Source organism: Bombyx mandarina, chromosome 02 (assembly GCF_030267445.1).
Source record: "Bombyx mandarina strain Sakado chromosome 02, ASM3026744v2".
NCBI lineage: Eukaryota > Metazoa > Arthropoda > Insecta > Lepidoptera > Bombycidae > Bombyx > Bombyx mandarina.
Genome location: NC_143209.1, coordinates 3110142 through 3132104, shown reverse-complemented (window position 1 = coordinate 3132104; position 21963 = coordinate 3110142). Strand labels below are relative to the sequence as shown.

Here is a 21963-nt window from a genome sequence, read left to right as displayed (position 1 = left end):
GCCGTTGGAACTTACTTGAGACCTTAGAACTTATATCTCAAGGTGGGTGGCGCATTTACGTTGTGGATGTCTATGTGCTCCAGTAACCACTTAACACCAGGTGGGCTGTGAGCTCGTCCACCCATCGAAGAAAAAAAAAAGAGGTAACACTGGTGGGAACTGTGAATGTAAGGCGTAATTAAAAACCGATATTCTTAAATAAAAACAGGTGTTTATCGGTATCTATAAAAACCGGTTTTTCTCTCGTTATCTTCGAACCGGTTTACATCCCTAAATTACATACAGTATACAGCAATCTGCCGAGTGCCGACTGTCGAGTCGCTGTTTTGGGGGATCGAGTCATCGAGTCGACTCGATGCAGTTTACGCGGTATTTGAATCATGACTCGATTGGGCGATTCAAGCCCGGTCAGTAATCGAGTACCGTTTCGGTATTCGAGTATTGACTCGAATGTCTAGACTCGAGTCAAGACTTGAAACTCGGTATCCATGTAGAAAATACATGTACTTAATGGATAGGCTAATATTTATATGAGTGTTCGACTCCCTAAACCGGTGGCGGGAGCGTTAATGTTGAGAATCTTTGTGGGGGTGAGAAATAATAATGTTAATTTTAAATGCCCAGCGAAGCGGACGGGTACTAGTCTAGTATTTTAATATTTTTGACTTTCCGCGAATTCGGTAGAAATGTAGGTACATTCTGCGTGGTTTAATTCAGTAAAATACTTCTTTTTTTTTTTTGTGGTAAGTTATGCGCTGTGACATGTCCTTCTTTAAAAGAGGCTTGTGGAGAGTATTAAGCGGTAGGCAGCGGCTTGGCTCTGCTCCTGGCATTGCTGAAGTCCATGGGCGACGGTAACCACTCACCATCAGGTGGCCCGTATGCTCGTATGCATACAAGGGCAATAAAAAAAAATAAAAAAAAATGTTGTACACAGCGTTGCTAAGGTTCTTAAATATTGTGAATGGACTCTTTCTAACTCCCCATTTAAGCTCCGTTCGGCTTTACGGGTAGTTTTGTAACACCCTGTATATCGTTAAATATAAGGGTAACGAACGACAAGGTAGCACGAGAACAATTTAGGCCCACAACTTATCAGTTTGAACTTGGCTAAGTAATCACTCTGCTTCAAATACCCACCATAGAATGCTCTCGGACCATAACAATAAACAAAAAACATAACACAATGTAAAGAATATAAAGAATACTTAATTCGTTATATTTAACCTTTCTATATAAATAAGGTAGATTTTACCATCGCGCCGCCCGCCACCGGACTAGAGTTCATTCATATTACCTGGAGCCACTGCGGTCATCCACAGTGCGTTTCTAGATATCTTTTCCGTCACGTACCATCCGGCTTTGGAATGAGCTCCCCTCCACGGTGTTTCCCGAGCGCTACGACATGTCCTTCTTCAAACGAGGCTGGGGAGAGTACTTAAGCAGCGACTTGGCTCTGCCCCTGGCATTGCTGATGTCCACGGGCGACGGCCACCACTCACCACAAGGTGGGCCGCATGCTCGTCTGCCTACAGGGCAATAAAAAAAAAATAAAAAAAATATATAAAATAAATTTTGTTTAAAAATCCACTTTTTGGACTTCATTACAACCGGTACTACCTACTAATGAATAAGTAAATGTATTATTCATCATTGCACATCTCTAGCCGATTAAATCTACAAAAACAAATTTAAACCGTGTTACGTAAGCATTAAAATTTAATTCAAAACACAATCACGTTCCATTTCTTGGATCCTTAAATTACATGTCCCCCTAAAAATATTATTTAAAAACAATACGATTTCTACTCTACCTCAAACCGAATAAAACACATTTTCATTTAAATTATATATTAAATTTTAAAACATTCCCAATAATTCCGGTATGGTTCTTTTAAATTTGAATTTTTTAAGTTACATCCTTGACCCCGTTAATAAAATTTGATTCGTATTTCCAGATAATTAGGGCTTAAATTCAACTGCGAATATAATCGGAGAAGTCTGCAACATAGCAAATGTCAAACGCGCTCAGTCAGTCAAGGAGAATGTCTCGCGGTCTGACGTAGATTTCATACAGTTTGGTCGCCGTGGCGCAACGGCGTGGTTCTAAATTCAAAATACACGTTCCTCCAACATTTTTAAGTTGATTTTGTAGTTTGTATTGAAACAAAATGGCGGTAGTGTTGTTTTTGTTGTTAATTTTTGCTTTAATGGCGCCGAGTTTGGACGGTCAGATATTGGGCGGTGAGTGTTTTTGTTTTTACTTTAAAAGAGAAAGTTTTCTGCTAGCCTCTGAATCATAGACTTACGAGGTTTTGTCATATTTTTTTAAGAGATTGTGTGACCTGGTAACTAAGACCTTTAAGTCATGTCTTATTTTAATTTATATTCTTATTTTTATGAAGAATGAAATGAAATGAAACGAGATGATATAGGATGAAATGTAGAATCTCAGTAAAATTGTGGTCATTTACTGAGTTTTTTTCAGTGGACTTTTTGGAGGATCCCAAGAAGTTACGTCCAGCGGCTTTGTTTCATTTTCCCACGTTTGAGCACTTTCACAGATATTAAACAATAAACCACCGTTATTACACATTTAAACCTGAAGAAACACTAAATAAACAAAATAAAACACAATTTCACTCCTCGCGTTCCCGCCAAAAAGTCTGTTTTTGCTTTAGACTGTCAAAATGAAATTATATATCAAGCTTTCTAACGATATTTAAATAGGGACTGGTTACTATCATAATTAGTCGGGTAATGGTAATGTCACTATGCTTAGTTCTAGTTTTTTTAACTACTCGATCAATGTTATCTTTTTTTTATCCTTCCTAAGCTAAGCTTAGCCTTGAGAGCCTATATCATATATATATATATCAGCATAACCTAACAGCTAGGTGAGCTGAAGGGGCTCAAATCTAAAAACGTTGCTAACATTAACCCAAGCAAGAGCAGTTCTTCGCAGAATCTACCACCGGATCGGAAACGCGACCCACTGAGAAGATCCGGCGAGAAACTCAGTGGGCTGTCTGTCGGTTAATTTACTCTTCGAGCCCTTCGTCGCAAGTGACGGGTTCGACGAGGACGATAAAAAATGCTAAGCAGTAGCCTTACCGCGCCAGTCCCCGAGTGCCACACGTGTTTTTTTATAAATCCGACATTGGCAACATTAACGTCACAGGAACCAAATGTCACACTTAAAAAATAGAAGAAAAAGCACCCAGTTGAATTTTGTTGTTAGGTTTAATGATTCACGAAATGAGTCATTACAGAAATACTTTAATTAAATTTTAAAGGAATTGAACGGCATCCTTTTCCTTGTATTTATCTCCTCGTTTTATTCATTTTCGTAGTAAAGTTCGATTGTATTATGAACTAGCTGACCCGGCAGACTTCTTAGTGCCTCAATCGATAAATAAAAGACCTAAAGTTTTGTATAAAATAAACTTAAAACAAACAAAAGGAATCCGTCCGACGGGGGACACATCAAAGGAAAAACAAAATTGTTATTTTTATTTAATTCCGAGCATTTTTATATTTATATCTACCTTTTGAATCTTCTCTGGACTTCCACGAATAATTCAAGACCAAAGTTAGCCAAATCGGTCCAGCCGTTCTCGAGTTTTAGCGAGACTAACGAACAGCAATTCATTTTTATATATATACTTAATATATAGGAATGTTAATGACTTCTAACAGCCAAATTGCATTAATGCGATTGGAAAGAAAACAAATAAAATATGTTTATTGACTTAACTTGCGCATGACTGAAACTGTGTGATTAGTGCGAATTTTTTAACCTTCTCGATAACGTAAAACTCAAAACTCTTTACGTAGGTATTATATTATGTACGTATTATGAGGTTCTTGTTTTTGAGGAAAAAATTGTATTTATGTTAGAAGATAACATCCGTACGTCCCTTCCATACTAACATGCCAATGGAACTTCAAATATCTAGGTGCAACACTGGTGGTAGGACCTCTTGTGAGTCCGTACGGGTAGGTACCACCGCCCTGCCTATTTCTGCCGCGAAGCAGTAATGCGTTTCGGTTTGAAGGGTGGGGCAGCCGTTGTAACTATACTGAGACCTTAGAACTTATATCTCAAGGTAGGTGGCGCATTAACGTTGCAGATGTCCATGGGCTCCAGTAACCTCTTAACACCAGGTGGGCTGTGAGCTCGTCCACCCATCTAAGCAATAAAAAAGGGAACTCGAAAATCTTCGCGTTCCCTAGAATAATGACTCCTGTGGAAACATGACCTTGTCAATTTATTTAACCGTATCGTGGTTCAAGGGCCGATGCATGGAAAAGCGGTGGTCTGCTACGTCGCGAGCTGGGCAGCCTACAGACCCAACGATGGGCAATTCACCCTGGATAACCTGCAACCAGCCCTCTGCACCCATTTGGTGTACTCGTTCGCCGGACTCAACGAAACCACATTCACCATTAAAAGCTTGGGTAAGTTAAGCTGCTGTATGTAGTCGTTCTTCTGTTTAGAAGTCGTCGTGGCCTAACGGATAAGACGTCCGTTGCATTCATGTTGAGCGATGCACCGGAGTTCGAATCTCAGGCGGGTACCAATTTTTCTAATGAAATACGTACTCAACAAATGTTCACGATTGACTTCCACGTTGAAGGAAAAACATCGTGTAATAAAAATGAAACCCGTAAAATTATAATTTGCGTAATTACTGGTGGTAGGACCTCTTGTGAGTCCGCGCGAGTGGGTACCACCACCCTGCCTATTTCTGCCGTGAAGCAGTAATGCGTTTCGGTTTGAAGGGTGGGGCAGCCGTTGTAACTGTACTTGAGACCTTTGAACTTATATCTCAAGGTGGGTGGCGCATTTACGTTGTAGATGTCTATGGGCTCCAGTAACTACTTAATACCAGGTGGGCTGTGAGCTCGTCCAGCCATCTAAGCAGTAAAAAAAATACCAGTAGATAGACTGTTCAAATTCAACGGGTCTAAGCCAATATCCAACATCTCAACTGAGAGCCAAAGAGATGTAAAGAGAGAGAGAGAGAGTCAAAGTAAATTCTGCCACACACATCGAGACACGCAAGTGCCAATTACAATTTAAATATACTGAAAAACCGGTTCTTTTTCACGTTTAGCTTCGCAATTGAAATAAGCATGACGGTGGAGGCAAATACTCAAATCAATAGACTCCAAAACTTAATTTTAATGTCCTGATTCGATACTGGTTCCAGGGCCTTAGACCTTAACATGTTTAATTGATCACCAATCAGATAAAAATAAGGGCGAGGAGTAAGACTTTATATAGAAAGAAGAAGTGATCTCATCGGTTAATGGATGTTTTCGACCAATCTGGGTCAATTCTTCAAGGTTCTGCGTAAAGTCCAGATACGTAAAACCAAATAAATGTCTTTAACAAAAACAATGCTCTTATGTCCTACAATGCTCTGAGCTACATACCCGACGGTGCAATATAAGTAGCGGACGGGAATTGGATGATTGGTAATCAATTACAACAACTTTTCGTATGTGATTGATCAGCCTTGCTTGGAGCTCATGTATTTATGAAATTACATTTCAGGATCTTACATTGTTATAGTTTGGTCGATAAATAGAACATTGACCGATGTGATCAGTTCTTCTTTCCATATAAAGCCTTACCCCTTCCCCCTTTTTATCATTAGATTGGTAAATAATGAAACACATCAAGAGCCACACCCTGGAACCAGTGTCGAATCACAAACTCAAAATCAAGTTTTACAAGTCTATCGGTTTGCATACGAGTATTTGCCACCATCATCATGTCTATTTCTGCAAAGCTGAAAATGAAAAAAAAAAAACTGACCATCACCATTTCATAATTATCCTGCCCTTCTCCCAGTCCGACCTGGGGTCGGCGCAACATGTTTTCTCCTTCCATACTCTTCTATCATATACTATTTCTTCGCTCACTCCCCTCTTACCTATATCGTCTTTCACGCAATCCATCCATTTCTTCTTAGGTCTCTCTCTTCCTCTATATCCTTCCACATTCATAGTTAACACTCTCTTACCAACCTCATTTTCATTTCGTCTCATCACATGTCCATACCATCCCAAACGCGCACTTCTCAGCTTCTCTGTCACAGGTGCCACTTTCAGACTTCCTCTAACATATTCATTCCGTATTCTATCCATTCTCGTTACTCCACACATCCATTGCAACATTCGCATCTCTGCTCCATGCAATCGCCTTTCGTCCGCCACTTTTGTTGTCCAACAAGCTGATCCATACAAGACGGCAGGCCTTATTAAGGTCATATCTTCCCTTTTAGGGAAAAAAGCTGTTCAATAAGTTTAAATTGTAATTGGTATTTCATGTGTCTCAATATGGGTGGCAGAATTTACTTTGAGACGCCTATTGGTTTCTGTAAGCACGCATATCCAGTCGAAGGATGAGATTAAATATTTAATAAATTCGTTATTTTTTTATTTCTCCAGACCCATGGCAAGATTTAGAAAAGGATTACGGCAAGGCCGGCTACAAACGTATCGTGGCTTTGAAGGAACGCTACCCTCATTTGAAGGTGACCATAGCTATAGGAGGCTGGAATGAGGGTTCGGAACGCTATTCCAAAATGGCATCCAGCCCAGAAACGAGAAAGACTTTTATAAACAGCGTCATGACTTTTTTGAAGTGAGTTGTTTTTGATGTGAAACTTCTTTATCGACGCAGGGAGGAAAAAAACGTACGTAACATTTTTCGGTTACGCGCCATCTTAATTTCTTCCGTTACGCGCCATGTTTATTTTATTTCTATTTAGTTTGTTATCAACAGATGTCGCTACACGTAAATTCAACAATTCCTGAATCGACGAGATGTTACACAGCTGATAGATGTTCTAGTATTTCTCTTGCTAAATCACCAAAGTTAGGGTTACGCTGAAATAGCCTCTCAAGGCTCTCAGCTTAGGTAGGAAAAAAGCTAAATCATCTCTACCCGATGATATGCAGGTGAAGTAAAATGTCCCTTAGAAATAAGGTGACACTCTACAAAACTTGCATACGCCCCGTCATGGCCTATGCAAGTGTAGTGTTCGCTCACGCGGCGCGCACTCTCTTAAAAACATTCCAAATCATTCAATCCCGTTTTTGCAGGATAGCCGGCGGAGTCCCGTGGTTCGTCAGGAACGTCGACCTCCATGACGACCTGGACTTAGAGTCCATCAATAAGTATCTTCAGTCGGCGTCGATGCGCCACTTCGATAAAGCGGCACGACACGAGAACCCTCTCATCGTGGCCGCCGGTAACTACATTCCCGATCCTGCGGACAGAATGGAAAGCAGTCGACGTCGCCCCAAACACGTCATTTCGGATCCTCCCGATCCACTAACGGTGCTTTTAGAGGTACCTCAAGCACCGGTCATCGTTCTCGTCGAACCCGTCGCTTACGACGAAGGGCTCGACGAGTAAATTAACCCTCCTACACAGCCCACTGAGTTTCTCGCCGGATCTTCTCAGTGGGTCGCGTTACCGATCCGGTGGTAGATTCTACGAAGCACGGCTCTTGCCAGGGTTCGTGTTAGGAACGTCATCAGACTTGAGCTCCGTGAGCTCACCTACTAGTTAAGGTGACGCTGATATAGCCTCTCAAGGCTATCAGCTTAGGTAGGAAAAAAAAAGCTAAATCATACTTAGCTGGCGTAGGGATACCGTGATCATGCAGGCGGTTCCCCGAGGTGCGGCTGCTCCATTGCACTGCGGAGTGGTTGACCCTTGCGATTATTTTTATATTTTATAAGTTTCACTTCTACCGTGTGTGACTTGCACACACACACACTTTTGAAGTGAAAACTTCTTTAGAATCGTTGTGATTTCAAACCGGATGCAACGGAAAAAACGACAGGTAAGAGACACAAATACAAAAATGTGTAGGATGAAGCCAGCAAAGAATGAGACAGAAAGAGATTACATACTCTTTAATACAGCGCCATCTGTGAGATTTTTTAATACTAACGTGTGTATGAAAGCTCTTGTAGTGAATTTTAATTTAGGATTATACGTGAAATTAAAATATCAATTCACAGAGGGCGCTACCTTACAATTATTTACTAATGACAAAATTTTACATATACTTAAGACGTTTAGGATAATTATATTTTAATTTTGGAAGGTTTCACTTCTACCACGTGTGAATTGCACACATTTTTTTTTTTTTTATTTCTCATTGCCCTGCCCTAATGACTGATTATAGCATCTTGGTTTTATCGTACCAGTAGTAAACTTTGCGAAGCACTGCCTTTGCTGCCCTCTATTGTTAGCAAATTCTTTCTGAGCCCGTGAGGTCACCTACCCATCGACGCGAGGTTGGAATTTCCAAGTCTACCAGGGAATAGATAGGCCAATATTATTTGAGTGCTGATCATTATGATGCATCTTCTTTGCGTAATTGGAGCGTTCTTTTTCAGTCAGTACAAGTTCGACGGCTTGGACCTTGATTGGGAGTATCCGAGCAAGAGGGGCGGAAAGCCAGACGATAAGGCGAACTATGTATCCCTTGTTAAGGTAAGATATCTTCCACCAAACCATTCGCTTATCCGAACCTATCGAAAGGGTTTTACGTTTGAATTCCGTCTGTTTGTTTATGTCTGTCGTTTTCGCGTCGAAACAAGAATCAACGGATGGACATGGTTGTTTTAAAGTGACCGCATTCAACCAGGAGAGTGACGCAGGCTGTCTTATGTCCAGCAAAAATATCTCTTTCCAACGGAAAACTACACCCTGACAATTTTCCTTGACCAATCAGGCGAAGTCGCGGTTAACTTCTAGTAAATGATAAATCATCATCATCATCATCATCATCATCAGCCTGCGGCAGTCCACTGCTGCACATAGGCTTCCCCCAAAGCTCGTCACTGAACCCGATCTTCGGTTCTACGCATCCAGTCACTGCCAGCTGCCTTGCGCAGGTCGTCGCTCCATCTAGCAGGAGGGTGTCCTACACTACGTTTACGGCATAACCCCCCCTTTTGATCATAAATAAATAATTCAAAATTTTATAACCTTTTATTCGTTTAAATTGTTTTCGTGATCCTATGGCCAATCATTTCATATGAGGAGGTAAACCATTTCAGGAACTCAAAGAAGCTTTCGAGCCCAAAAGCTTGATACTAACAGCAGCCCTTGGAGCTGGCAAGGAGACGATGGAGTCAGCTTATGACCTGAGCAAACTGAGTCGCTATTTAGATTTGATTCATATGATGTGCTATGATTACCACGGAACCTGGGACGGAGTGGTGGGTCCGAACGCTCCATTGAGGGGACTGGATGATGAAGACGTTCTAAGCGTGGTGAGTGAGGGTAGTTACTTTTTTTTTCTAGCTAGGGGTCGAACCTCCTATGTGGTTCTTTGGGGGGCATATTAAAGTTACTGGAACGTATGCTCTCAGCTGTTATCAGTTATTCCATAAATTAAGAGTGAGGTGAGAATAAAAGCCATATATATGGCCGAGCCCAGGACGATAAGCCGACCAGCACAAAGGTGAAAAACCATCACAAAACTTCTAGGATACTATGAGGAATGCTATAGACCGGAATTGATGACTAGAAACTGTTCGTGCTGGAATGATGACCAACCACGATCATCAGTCACAATGGACATGACTAAAAATACCCTTTTTTTATTGCTAGATGAGTGGACGAGCTCACAGCCCACCTGGTGTAAAGTGGTTACTGGAATCCATAGACATACACGACATAAACGTGCCACCGACCTTGAGATATAAGTTCTAAGGTCTCAAATATAGTTAGAGCGGCTGCCCCACCCTTCAAACCGAAACGCATTACTGCTTCACGGCTGAAATAGGCGGGGTGGTGGTACCTACCCGCGCGGACTTACAAGAGGTGCTTCCACCAGTAAACAGTAACAGAACTTCTTCTTTTGTGATGAACAGACGTTAATATATGAAATAGTCTCAACGGTGACCACCACAAAATGAACCATTTTGTTATTGCATTAGAGACAGGTTAGCAACGTCTAGGCTATAGCGACATGGGTCCCATACGGACATTCACTTCGGTACCTTTGTTATAACTATTCCATGTACGGCTTTCTGCATACTCGACTGCCTTTTCCATCAGCAATTTCAGCCATTCCTTTTCAACCTTTTCAGCCATTCCTCTCAACTCCCAGTCCTGACGGTTGTCCACATTTTCTGTATTTCAATTTTGTTTTAAACTTAAGGCCTTGACTGTTTTAACAGTACGTTATTAGTTCGCGTGGCGTGAGGCCAAAATAACATCCTTGGAACACGCATGACTGCACGTGTATGCCAGGCGTCTTCCCCATTAGGGCTGAGCTTCATAATGCTCTTATTGTTACAGGAGTATACAGTCAAATACATGATCTCTCAAGGCGTGTCACCCTACAAGTTGGTCCTTGGACTCCCAATGTACGGGCGCACGTTCGTGCTCAATGACGCTTCAACGAAACGTCTTCAGTTCGGCGTCACTTCCGTGGAGAGTGCAGGATTCAAAGGGCCTTATACAAGAGAAGCTGGTTTCATGGGATACAATGAGGTAAGTCGATCAATGGCACGGCTGTCTTTTTAGACCTTTTAGACCTTTTGGTAAGAAGATGGACAGCACCAGGACAGGACAGGACAGGACCAGGACAGGACAGGACAGGACAGGACAGGACAGGACAGGACAGGACAGGATAGGACCAGGACAGGACAGGACAGGACAGGACAGGACAAGACAGGACCAGACAGGACAGGACCAGGACAGGACCAGGACAGGACCAGGACAGGACCAGGACAGGACCAGGACAGGACCAGGACAGGACCAGGACAGGACCAGGACAGGACCAGGACAGGACCAGAACAGGACCAGGACAGGAACAGGACAGGAACAGGACAGGACCAGGACAGGAACAGGACAGGAACAGGACAGGAACAGGACAGGACCAGGACAGGACCAGGACAGGACCACGACAGGACCAGGATAGGACCAGGACAGGACCAGGACAGGACCAGGACAGGACCAGGACAGGACCAGGACAGGACCAGGACAGGAACAGGAACAGGACAGGACCAGGACAGGACAGGACAGGAACAGGACAGGAACAGGACAGGAACAGGACAGGAACAGGACAGGAACAGGACAGGACCAGGACAGGAACAGGACAGGACCAGGACAGGAACAGGACAGGAACAGGACAGGACCACGACAGGACCAGGACAGGACCAGGACAGGACCACGACAGGACCAGGACAGGACCAGGACAGGGATACCAATGCTAATGAAATACGTATCTACCCTACATTTGTTCATGAACAACTTCCACGCTGAAGGAATAACACATAGTGTTTAAGTCTTTATTACAACTTATACGGATTCGTGTACCCACCGATTGTTACTCGCGTGGGTAGGTACCCACAGGTAACAATCGGTGGGTATCAAATCGAAACGGAAATAGCTAAATTATTGGTAGGTACCAATTTCGATTTGAGGGGCGCGAAAATTAATCAGTGATTACCCTATACGATGTGATTATTTCTTCACAGTCAACAATTTATTCCTTTATGGAAGGAGTATTTCGCCCATCTTGTGATAAATGGACTGACCAAAATGTTAATTTTTTTTAAGCGTTTGTATGACCTGGTAACTAAGACCTTTAGGTCATGTCTTATTTTAATTTACATTCTTATTTTTATGAAAAATGATAATATGGAGTGAAATGAAGATGATTGATTTGAGACATTAATCAACTGGGATGAAATGAAATGAAATGAGATGAGATTATATGGGATGAAATATAATCTCAGTAAAATGGTGGTCATTTACTGAGATTTTTTCAGTGGACTTTTTGGAGGATCCCGAGAAGTTACGTCAAGCGGCTTTATTTCATTTTCCCACATTTGTGCACTTTCACATATGTGAAATATTTGTGTGATATTTAGTATATACTAAACAGTTAATAAACCACCGTTATTACACATTTAAACCTGAAGAAACACTAAATAGACAAAATAAAACAAATCACACAACTTCACTCCTCGCGTTCCCGCCAAAAAGTCCCTCTAATGTTAATCTGTGGTTATAGCACAGATCATACCACTCGGGCTATGCAAGGGCCTGTGATAAGAACAGCCTCGTATGACAAATTAATCTGAGAAGCTTTTCTCTTTTCCAGATCTGCGCAGAGGTTTCGAATAAATCATCGCCGTGGGAGTACCACTGGCACGAGGGGAGCGCCACAGCATACTTACGCGATGGAGCCAGAGTCATCTCCTACGATGATCCCAGAGCTATAGCAGCTAAAGTGAAGTCAGTACTGTTTTCATCTAATTCTTTGTTAGTTGATTAACCAGATGACGCAGCAGTTAGTGGCCTAGACTGTCGAAGAGCATGGCTTCTATTCCCACATCGGATAATAACTTTTTTCGCTCTCTCTGTGGACGCTATTTATTCAAACATATATCGTCCTCTCGCATTAAAACTGTATAATATCAAAACTTACTAATTTTATAGGAGAGTGTTTTAAAGGTTTAACATGTGATATTTTCAATATTAATCATCTTTGCAACATTTATTTTTGGAACGAAGTTCCTTACGGCAGGCTTGGAGGGGATAGGGATTTTGCTGCGCGACCGAACTGAAAAAAATGTGATAGTAAAACCGTAAGAAAAAATCCGTGGAAGAAAGTGCGTGGCATAAAACCGTTAAATGAGACGTGGGCAGGCGCGACAGTCGTATACACAAGCGAGTAGTGTATAATACCTTTCTCTTTCTCCCTCTTTCTTTTCGTTCTCTCATCCATTCTCTTTCTATTTTGTAATTATTTTTATTTCTATTTTTCTATTTCTATGTAATTTTATGTTGTCAAACAAAAATAAAGAGACATATTTTGTTATTTTAGTTGATAATTTGAATTACGATGTTTTTTTTATTTTAAGTAATGTATTACAGTCAAAACCGTTTACTGCGACATCGGTTAGAACAACATGCCGGTTATAATAACCTAGAACAAAGGTCCCGGCTGAATGCTATATGACCGCCTTATTAAAAATATTGCTTTATACGACATTGCTTATAACGACATACCTCATAAAACGACCACATTTAACCAATATTTCGGAGAATTCGATTTTTTAGAACGACCGGCTATTATTTTTTTAAACAATTTGAATAGGTATCCACATTTGTCTTCAATGGCTATTAAAATCAGGAAAGAAAACAATAGGATTTAGTTTAGTGTAGGGTCTTTTCTAATTCTTAGAAACATAACACATGCATGCAGCAGAGTCAAAGCCCGCTTCTTCATATCTCTTCAGTTAGTTTGTTACTTATCTATACACAAGACGCACCAAAACTTTGTGGAGTTATTCGTGAAACTTTAAAAATGTCGCAAAGAAAAAGAAAACAAATTAATATTGAAGAAAAATCCGTATTATATCCAAGCTAGAGAGCGGAATTTCAAACAAAGACTTAGCAAAGGAATATGGTGTATCACACTCGACAATTTCAACCATTTGGAAAGAGCAATGAGGATACGTTAATTAAAATCCAACGTGAATTATAAAATATCTATGCACAACAGAAGTGTTCCAAACAGACCAAAATTACAGATTTTATGCTCACAGAAAAATAATATGCATTGTACTTATGTGTAATAAACAAAATGTACATAGTTGAATAAATATATTTTTCCAATAATTCCCTATCGATTTGTTTGTAGTTGCATAATACACATTAAACATCACCGGTTGTTACGACTATCGGTTTTTACGACTGAATATGAGCAGTCCCTTCGATGTCGTTATGACAGATTTTGACTGTATTTCCTAAAATACTGAATTTCCTAAACACTTTCTTGTACTTAAATAAAAACTAATCAGCAAAATTTAAGAGAAAAATCAAGAAAACCTACATAAAATTGAACACAATTTTTTTTGCAATTTGTGTCGATTCTACATTAGCCGAAGGAACTTCGTTCCTACCTGGTGTCCCACGACACCACATAATTAATTTTATTTTTTTATTTTTTACCAGTTACATTATCTATCTTTTAAGGAGGATAAAATTATGTATTGATTTTGTTAATAGAAGTCAAAACAGGTAAACTAAAAAAAAAAAGAAAACTAAACTACCCTCTTTTGACAGTATTTATGAGAAAAATACTGGTAATACCAAATGCTTACATCTGACACGCTTTTCATGTCCCACGTACGTTGTCCCACGTAGCAGAGATCGCGACATTCCGATAAAGGCACCCGTCACGTGCGGACGTGCTCATCGACCACTCGATCGCCCGGTCTTTGTTCGCCCGGCTTTTGTTAGCCCGGCCATTGTTCGCGCGGCCTGTGTTCGTGATACATCTGCCGACCAAGTGTGTTTCCTGGAAGCTTTTATTTGTTTTGTTTTAGTTATTTTTGTGTTCGTGGAACATTTGCCGACAAAGTGTTTTCCTGCAAGTATTTATTTGTTTTGCTTCTTTTTGTAATTTCTGTTTTGTTGTGCTTTTTCTTTGTCCTGTAGTAATCGCGCCGCATTGCCACCTGTGTTCAATAGAACCGCTCAGGTCCGAGAAGTTGGGGCCTCGCCGCAAGGCGAGTGTTTTCAAGACCCGGGGCCGCCCCACCTGGGTACTCAGCGATCATGGACGCTGTATTCGTGGAATTCCTCCGACTTCGTCACCCACAACTCGCCTCAGAGTTTCTGGCTTTCAAGGCCAATCACACTGCGAGCTCTCTCGAAGACTCCGCCGTGCTCGCTGCTCCTGCGTCGCCTGTACCTGCGTGCAAAGCGTCTACATCGAGCACCGCAGCCTCCGTCGTGCCTGCCGTTCCCGCGTCGCCTATACTGGCGAGTAAAACTACTGCATCGTCCGCCGTGGCCACCGTTCCAGCAGCGCGATCATCCGCGGCCTCCGTCGCGCCCTCCAAAACTCCTGCTTGTAGGTCACCTGCGCCCGCCTCCTCGTCCTCCGACTCTGACTCGGAGATGGAGGTCGACCTCGCCCCCGCCTCATCGACGGATGGATTCACCCTGGTACAAAAGGGTAAGAAGCGTGCCGCGGAGTCTCGAGCTCTCGCGGCCGCTAAAATTAGCAAAGCCGCGAACGCGTCGCGCCCCCGCCCTCAGACTCCCGTTGCGCCTCCAGCCCGTGCCACTCCGTCGCCGCGACCGGTGGCGCAATCTAAAACTCAGACCCCTCCCCCGGTTATCCTTCAAGAGAAGGCAGCTTGGGACCGAGTTTCCCTGGCCCTTAAGGCCAAAAATATTAATTTTGCCAGCGCCCGTAATCTCGCCAACGGGATTCAAATAAAAGTAACGACACCCGACGACCATAGGGCCCTCTCAAGTTACCTCCGAAAGGAGCGTATAAGTTTCCACACTTATACGCTCCAGGAGGAGCGCGAACTCCGCGTTGTCATACGTGGAATCCCGAAGGAGCTAGATGCCGATCTCGTCAAGGCAGATCTGATAGAACAAGGCCTACCAGTAAATTCCGTGCACCGCATGCACACCGGCCGCGGTAGGGAGCCATACAATATGGTTTTAGTCGCCCTCCAGCCTGCCCCCGAGGGTAAGCAAATTTTTAACATTCGGACCGTCTGTAGGCTCTCCGGTATTGCCGTCGAAGTCCCCCATAAAAAAGGCACTCCTAGTCAGTGCCATAACTGCCAACTGTACGGGCACTCTTCCCGTAACTGTCACGCGCGCCCCCGATGTGTTAAGTGTTTGGGCGATCACGCCACGGCCCTCTGCGCTCGCGACCAAAAAACCGCGACGGAACCGCCTAGCTGTGTCCTGTGCCGAACACAAGGTCACCCCGCGAACTACCGTGGATGCCCCCGAGCTCCAAAAATAAATCGCCGCGTCGCCCGTCAAAACCGCCTCCGAGCTTCCGGCCCAGACATCAAAGCCACGGTACCCTCTGTGCCGAAGGCTAAGCCTGCTTTCGTGCCGGCGTCGGTGCCCAGCGTCTCGGCTTGGGCTAAACCGTTGCCGTACACGAACACGGCTACAACTCTCTCCCCCGCGACTCGTCCCACCCCCGCGATACGTCCCTCCCCCGCGACCTGCCCTCCGACCGCGTCCGAAAATCTCGCTCTAGCGATCGACTTTTTTCAGTCGATCAACTTTGAGCGTGTTAACGCTTTGGGTGACGCCATTCGCGCCGCCTCCACTGCACAACATTTCATCGCCGTTGTGCAAGAATACGCTGACGTATACGCGTCGTTAAATACGTACGTCCTCCCCTCACTCCGCCGGTAATCAATGGCGTACATTAGTAGAATAAAACCCTTATCCGTAACAATAGGATTTTTTAACGCTTACGGTCTCGCAAATCAACGTGATCAGGTTTGTGATTTTTTGCGTGACCATCAAATTTACATTTTCTTAGTGCAGGAGACCCTACTTAAGCCCGCGCGCCGTGACCCTAAAATCGCGAACTATAACATGGTCAGGAACGACAGGCTCTCTGCCCGTGGTGGTGGTACCGTTATTTACTATAGAAGAGCCCTGCATTGCGTCCCGCTCGATCCTCCCGCGCTCGCTAATATCGAAGCATCAGTGTGCCGAATCTCACTGACGGGACACGCGCCGATCGTTATCGCGTCCGTTTATCTTCCACCGGATAAGATCGTTCTAAGCAGCGATATTGAGGCGCTGCTCGGTATGGGGAGCTCTGTCATTCTGGCGGGCGACCTAAATTGTAAACACATCAGGTGGAACTCACACACCACAACCCCGAATGGCAGGCGGCTTGACGCGTTAGTCGATGATCTCGCCTTCGATATCGTCGCTCCGTTAACCCCGACTCACTACCCGCTAAATATCGCGCATCGCCCGGATATACTCGACATAGCGTTATTAAAAAACGTAACTCTGCGCTTACACTCGATCGAAGTAGTTTCAGAGTTAGATTCAGACCACCGTCCCGTCGTCATGAAGCTCGGTCGCGCTCCCGATTCCGTTCCCGTCACGAGGACTGTGGTGGATTGGCACACGCTGGGCATCAGCCTGGCTGAATCTGATCCACCATCGCTCCCGTTTAACCCGGACTCTACCCCGTCTCCTCAGGATACCGCTGAAGCCATAGACATCTTAACATCACACATCACCTCGACATTAGATAGGTCATCGAAACAAGTTGTAGCGGAGGACTTCCTTCACCGCTTCAAATTGTCCGACGATATTAGGGAACTCCTTAGAGCTAAGAACGCCTCGATACGCGCCTACGACAGGTATCCTACCGCGGAAAATCGTATTCGAATGCGTGCCCTACAACGCGACGTAAAGTCTCGCATCGCCGAAGTCCGAGATGCCAGATGGTCTGATTTCTTAGAAGGACTCGCGCCCTCCCAAAGGTCTTACTACCGCTTAGCTCGTACTCTCAAATCGGATACGGTAGTAACTATGCCCCCCCTCGTAGGCCCCTCAGGCCAACTCGCGGCCTTTGATGATGACGAAAAAGCAGAGCTGCTGGCCGATACATTGCAAACCCAGTGCACGCCCAGCACTCAATCCGTGGACCCTGTTCATGTAGAATTAGTAGACAGTGAGGTAGAACGCAGAGCCTCCTTGCCACCCTCGGATACGTTACCACCCGTCACCCCGATGGAAGTTAAAGACTTGATCAAAGACCTACGTCCTCGCAAGGCTCCCGGTTCCGACGGTATATCTAACCGCGTTATTAAACTTCTACCCGTCCAACTCATCGTGATGTTGGCATCTATTTTCAATGCCGCTATGGCGAACTGTATCTTTCCCGCGGTGTGGAAAGAAGCGGACGTTATCGGCATACATAAACCCGGTAAACCAAAAAATCATCCGACGAGCTACCGCCCGATTAGCCTCCTCATGTCTCTAGGCAAACTGTATGAGCGTCTGCTCTACAAGCGCCTCAGAGATTTCGTCTCATCCAAGGGCATTCTCATCGATGAACAATTCGGATTCCGTACAAATCACTCATGCGTTCAACAGGTGCACCGCCTCACGGAGCACATTCTTGTGGGGCTTAATCGACCAAAACCGTTATACACGGGAGCTCTCTTCTTCGACGTCGCAAAAGCGTTCGACAAAGTCTGGCACAATGGTTTGATTTTCAAACTATTCAACATGGGCGTGCCGGATAGTCTCGTGCTCATCATACGGGACTTCTTGTCGAACCGCTCTTTTCGATATCGAGTCGAGGGAACCCGCTCCTCCTCACGACCTCTCACAGCTGGAGTCCCGCAAGGCTCTGTCCTCTCACCACTCCTATTTAGCTTATTCGTCAACGATATTCCCCGGTCGCCGCCGACCCATTTAGCTTTATTCGCCGACGACACGACTGTTTACTATTCTAGTAGAAATAAGTCCCTAATCGCGAAGAAGCTTCAGAGCGCAGCCCTAGCCCTAGGACAGTGGTTCCGAAAATGGCGCATAGACATCAACCCAGCGAAAAGTACTGCGGTGCTATTTCAGAGGGGAAGCTCCACACGGATTTCCTCCCGGATTAGGAGGAGGAATCTCACACCCCCGATTACTCTCTTTAGACAACCCATACCCTGGGCCAGGAAGGTCAAGTACCTGGGCGTTACCCTGGATGCATCGATGACATTCCGCCCGCATATAAAATCAGTCCGTGACCGTGCCGCGTTTATTCTCGGTAGACTCTACCCCATGATCTGTAAGCGGAGTAAAATGTCCCTTCGGAACAAGGTGACACTTTACAAAACTTGCATAAGGCCCGTCATGACTTACGCGAGTGTGGTGTTCGCTCACGCGGCCCGCACACACATAGACACCCTCCAATCCCTACAATCCCGCTTTTGCAGGTTAGCTGTCGGCGCTCCGTGGTTCGTGAGGAACGTTGACCTACACGACGACCTGGGCCTCGAATCAATTCGGAAATACATGAAGTCAGCGTCGGAACGATACTTCGATAAGGCTATGCGTCATGATAATCGCCTTATCGTTGCCGCCGCTGACTACTCTCCGAATCCTGATCATGCAGGAGCCAGTCACCGTCGACGCCCTAGACACGTCCTTACGGATCCATCAGATCCAATAACCTTTGCATTAGATGCCTTCAGCTCTAATACTAGGGGCAGGCTTAGGGACCCCGGTAACCGTACTCGTCGAACTCGACAAAGAGGTCGACGTGCAACCTAACCCATGCATCAGCCCGCTGAGTTTCTCGCCGGATCTTCTCAGCGGGTCGCGATTCCGATCCGGTAATAGATTCATTCGCGAAGCAGCTACTCTTGAGTTGTTAGGTCTCCTTCGGAGGCGCTCGGGTAGCTGTTAGCAAATCCCACCCCTCCTGGCTGAGCCTTTGCTCGCCCACCTGTCCTGGTGAAACTGGAAAGGCCTTCGGGCCACCAGTAAACTTTCAACCATAAAAAAAAAAAAAGAGATCGCGACTACGATTTGGACTTCATTCACTACAATTTGCCACTTATTAATTTTGAGTATTAAACAAACTAATTAATAAAACAATCACTTTTGTCGTGCGATTATAAAAATAAAAGTTATGGTATTATTTGCCTTTCGTATAACCATGAGATTTTCTTAAATTTTACTATCCGAAATCCGGCCGGATACCGGATTGTTACCGGATATCCGTTTCATCTCTAGTAAAAACCGTTATTCCTCAGGTTCGCCGTAGACAATAACTTAGGCGGTCTCATGGTCTGGAGTATAGACACGGACGACTTCAGAGGTCACTGCGGAATCGACGACAGGACCTTCAAGGACTTCACAGACCGCTACAACAGGATGGTCAACGATCCCTTACTTAAGGAGGCTTTGAAAACCTTGAAACTGGGCGACGGTGAGTATCATCCAAACCCCTTGAAAAGTGTTTTTTTTTAATTGCTTAGATGGGTGGACGAACTCACAGCCCACCTGATGTTAAGAGACCTTAGAACTTATATCTCAAGGTGGGTGGCGCATTAACGTTGTAGATGTCTATGGGCTCCAGCAACCACTTAAAACCAGGTGGTCTGTGAGCTCGTCCACTCATCTAAGCAATAAATAAAAAAAATGCAAATCATTTATTAGCCATAAATCGTATGACAAATATATGATAGTGCAAATCGTATAGTCCAAATCGTATGGTACAAATCTCTTAACTATACTGAGAGCTTAGAACTTATATCTCAAGGTGTGTGGCGCATTTACGTTGTAGATGTCTATGGGATCCAGTAACCACTTAACACCAGGTGGGCTGTGAGCTCGTCCACATATCTAGGCAATAAAATAAAAAATTATATGTGCATGGGCATACGTGGTAACAGTCCGAGAACAATACCTACGTACGTCAATCTGCAAAAAGCCCGCAGTTTTCCCCAAAAGATAAGATCGAAGGATTTTATTTATTTATTTATAACTTTATACATATACTAGACAGTATAAAGGCGGACTTAATGCCATAGGCATTCTCTGACAGTCTACCTTAGGGGAGTGCAGAGATGAACCTTGGTAGGTGTAGTGTGAAGGTGATATTACTGAAACATATGTGTATATATAATTACATTATGTGTATATATAATTACATATTTATAGATACAAATACTCGTCCTTAAATATATACATATCGACGCTTGAAAGGCAAACGTGAATAAGCGACAATGCGTGAACTTTACAGTAGACTAATTTAAAGTTGAAATACCTGAAAACAAAATTTATTTTAACGAATCTAGCTGGTAGCTGTAGGATTGAAATGATTTTAATACACTTAGAAATATATTTTATTTGCGCATCGAATATGGTTATTGCCTATCATTTATGTACAAAGCAGTTATTGTCGCTTAGTCACGTTCGCCTTTCAAGTGTCGATATTCATATACATGTAGTAAAAGCGGTTATTTCAATATTACAAACAGACATTCCAATTTTATTTATATGTATAGATATCGTACGGTACATATCTTATATGTGCACGGGCATACCTGGTAAACAGTCCGAGAACAGTACCTACGTATGTCAATCTGCAAAAAGCAGTTTTCCCCTAAAAGATAAGATCGAAGGATTATAGCGGCCCGTGGTCCACAGAGGCCCGGAACCTCCACCGCGGCACGGCCTACTCCCTGACCGACGGCAGGCTGGAACTCCGCCTACCCCAGCCCCAGCTCAGCAACTACCAGCTGATGCAGACGGTCAACGCCGCGACCACCCTCGCCCTCGAGGAGAAGAGGATCCTCGACGAAATGTCACGCGTCAACAGAGACAACGAGATAGATCAAACTCTGAGCGGATGCTCCCGACCGGAGCGGAGTCTGGCCTTGGTTAGCTTACTAATATATCAGTTGTTATTTTGAACTACAGAAAGAGAGAGAGAAGGAGAACGGAGAGATAGAAAGAAGGAAAACTTACGCACGAATAATTGTAAATACAGACATGTTCTGACAATAACCGAATTAGAAAAAAAAAAATACTCCAAAACAAATTAATATACACCAAAAACAATAATTATCGAAATCGGTTGGCGTGATATTGAGTTATTCATCTATTTGTCGCGCACGTACTTCATGCAAATTTCAGACTTATATAGTTTTCTCATGGATATCATTATCAGAACTGGACTAAACTGGACATTGAAATGGGACCACAATGGGGAAGCGTCAGCTTTTTAATAAAAATAGAATCATCAAAATCGATTCACCCAGTCAAAAGCTATGAGGTAACAAACATAAAAAAAACATACCGTCGAATTGAAAACCTCCTCCTTTTTTGAAGTCGGTTAAAAGGTAACATTAGCATTGTAAAATAAAAGGTCTTGTCGCTAGAAGCGATCGTTGTCATTCAGAGGAATTCTGAAGAAGCAGTCAGAACAGATTGTATGGTAGTGTGTTAATTAGTCGTTGTAGCCTCTGTGTTGGATTGTCAGAGCGGACACAGAGCCCGGTGAATACAGTAAGGAACCAATTTAGTTTTTATTCGTCAAGAATGACACAAAAACTGACACATGATATTAGTCAGCTTTTAAGGCATTTTTGTGT

General features: G+C 43.7%; 1 protein-coding gene across 1 annotated transcript; it reads left to right on the top strand.

The window, feature by feature from the left end:
• Window positions 1–2029: 2029 nt before the first annotated feature.
• Window positions 2030–21427, top strand: Cht2 (Chitinase 2). The gene is made up of 9 exons (XM_028172874.2): window positions 2030–2244; window positions 4297–4461; window positions 6463–6658; window positions 8431–8527; window positions 9097–9312; window positions 10346–10540; window positions 12159–12292; window positions 19618–19793; window positions 21017–21427. The coding sequence occupies exons 1-9, from the start codon at window positions 2172–2174 to the stop codon at window positions 21280–21282; spliced, it is 1518 nt and encodes a 505-aa protein (XP_028028675.2). The 5' UTR covers window positions 2030–2171; the 3' UTR covers window positions 21283–21427.
• Window positions 21428–21963: the final 536 nt, after the last annotated feature.

What these genes read in the sequence shown, in the direction of transcription:
- Cht2 (XM_028172874.2), top strand. Translation starts at nt 2,172, where the DNA reads ATGGCGGTAGTGTTGTTTTTGTTGTTAATTTTTGCTTTAATGGCGCCG. An exon ending in ATGAAGACGTTCTAAGCGTG is followed by an intron (nt 9,313 to 10,345) that starts GTGAGTGAGGGT and finishes TTATTGTTACAG; the next exon opens with GAGTATACAGTCAAATACAT. An exon ending in GTTTCATGGGATACAATGAG is followed by an intron (nt 10,541 to 12,158) that starts GTAAGTCGATCA and finishes TCTCTTTTCCAG; the next exon opens with ATCTGCGCAGAGGTTTCGAA.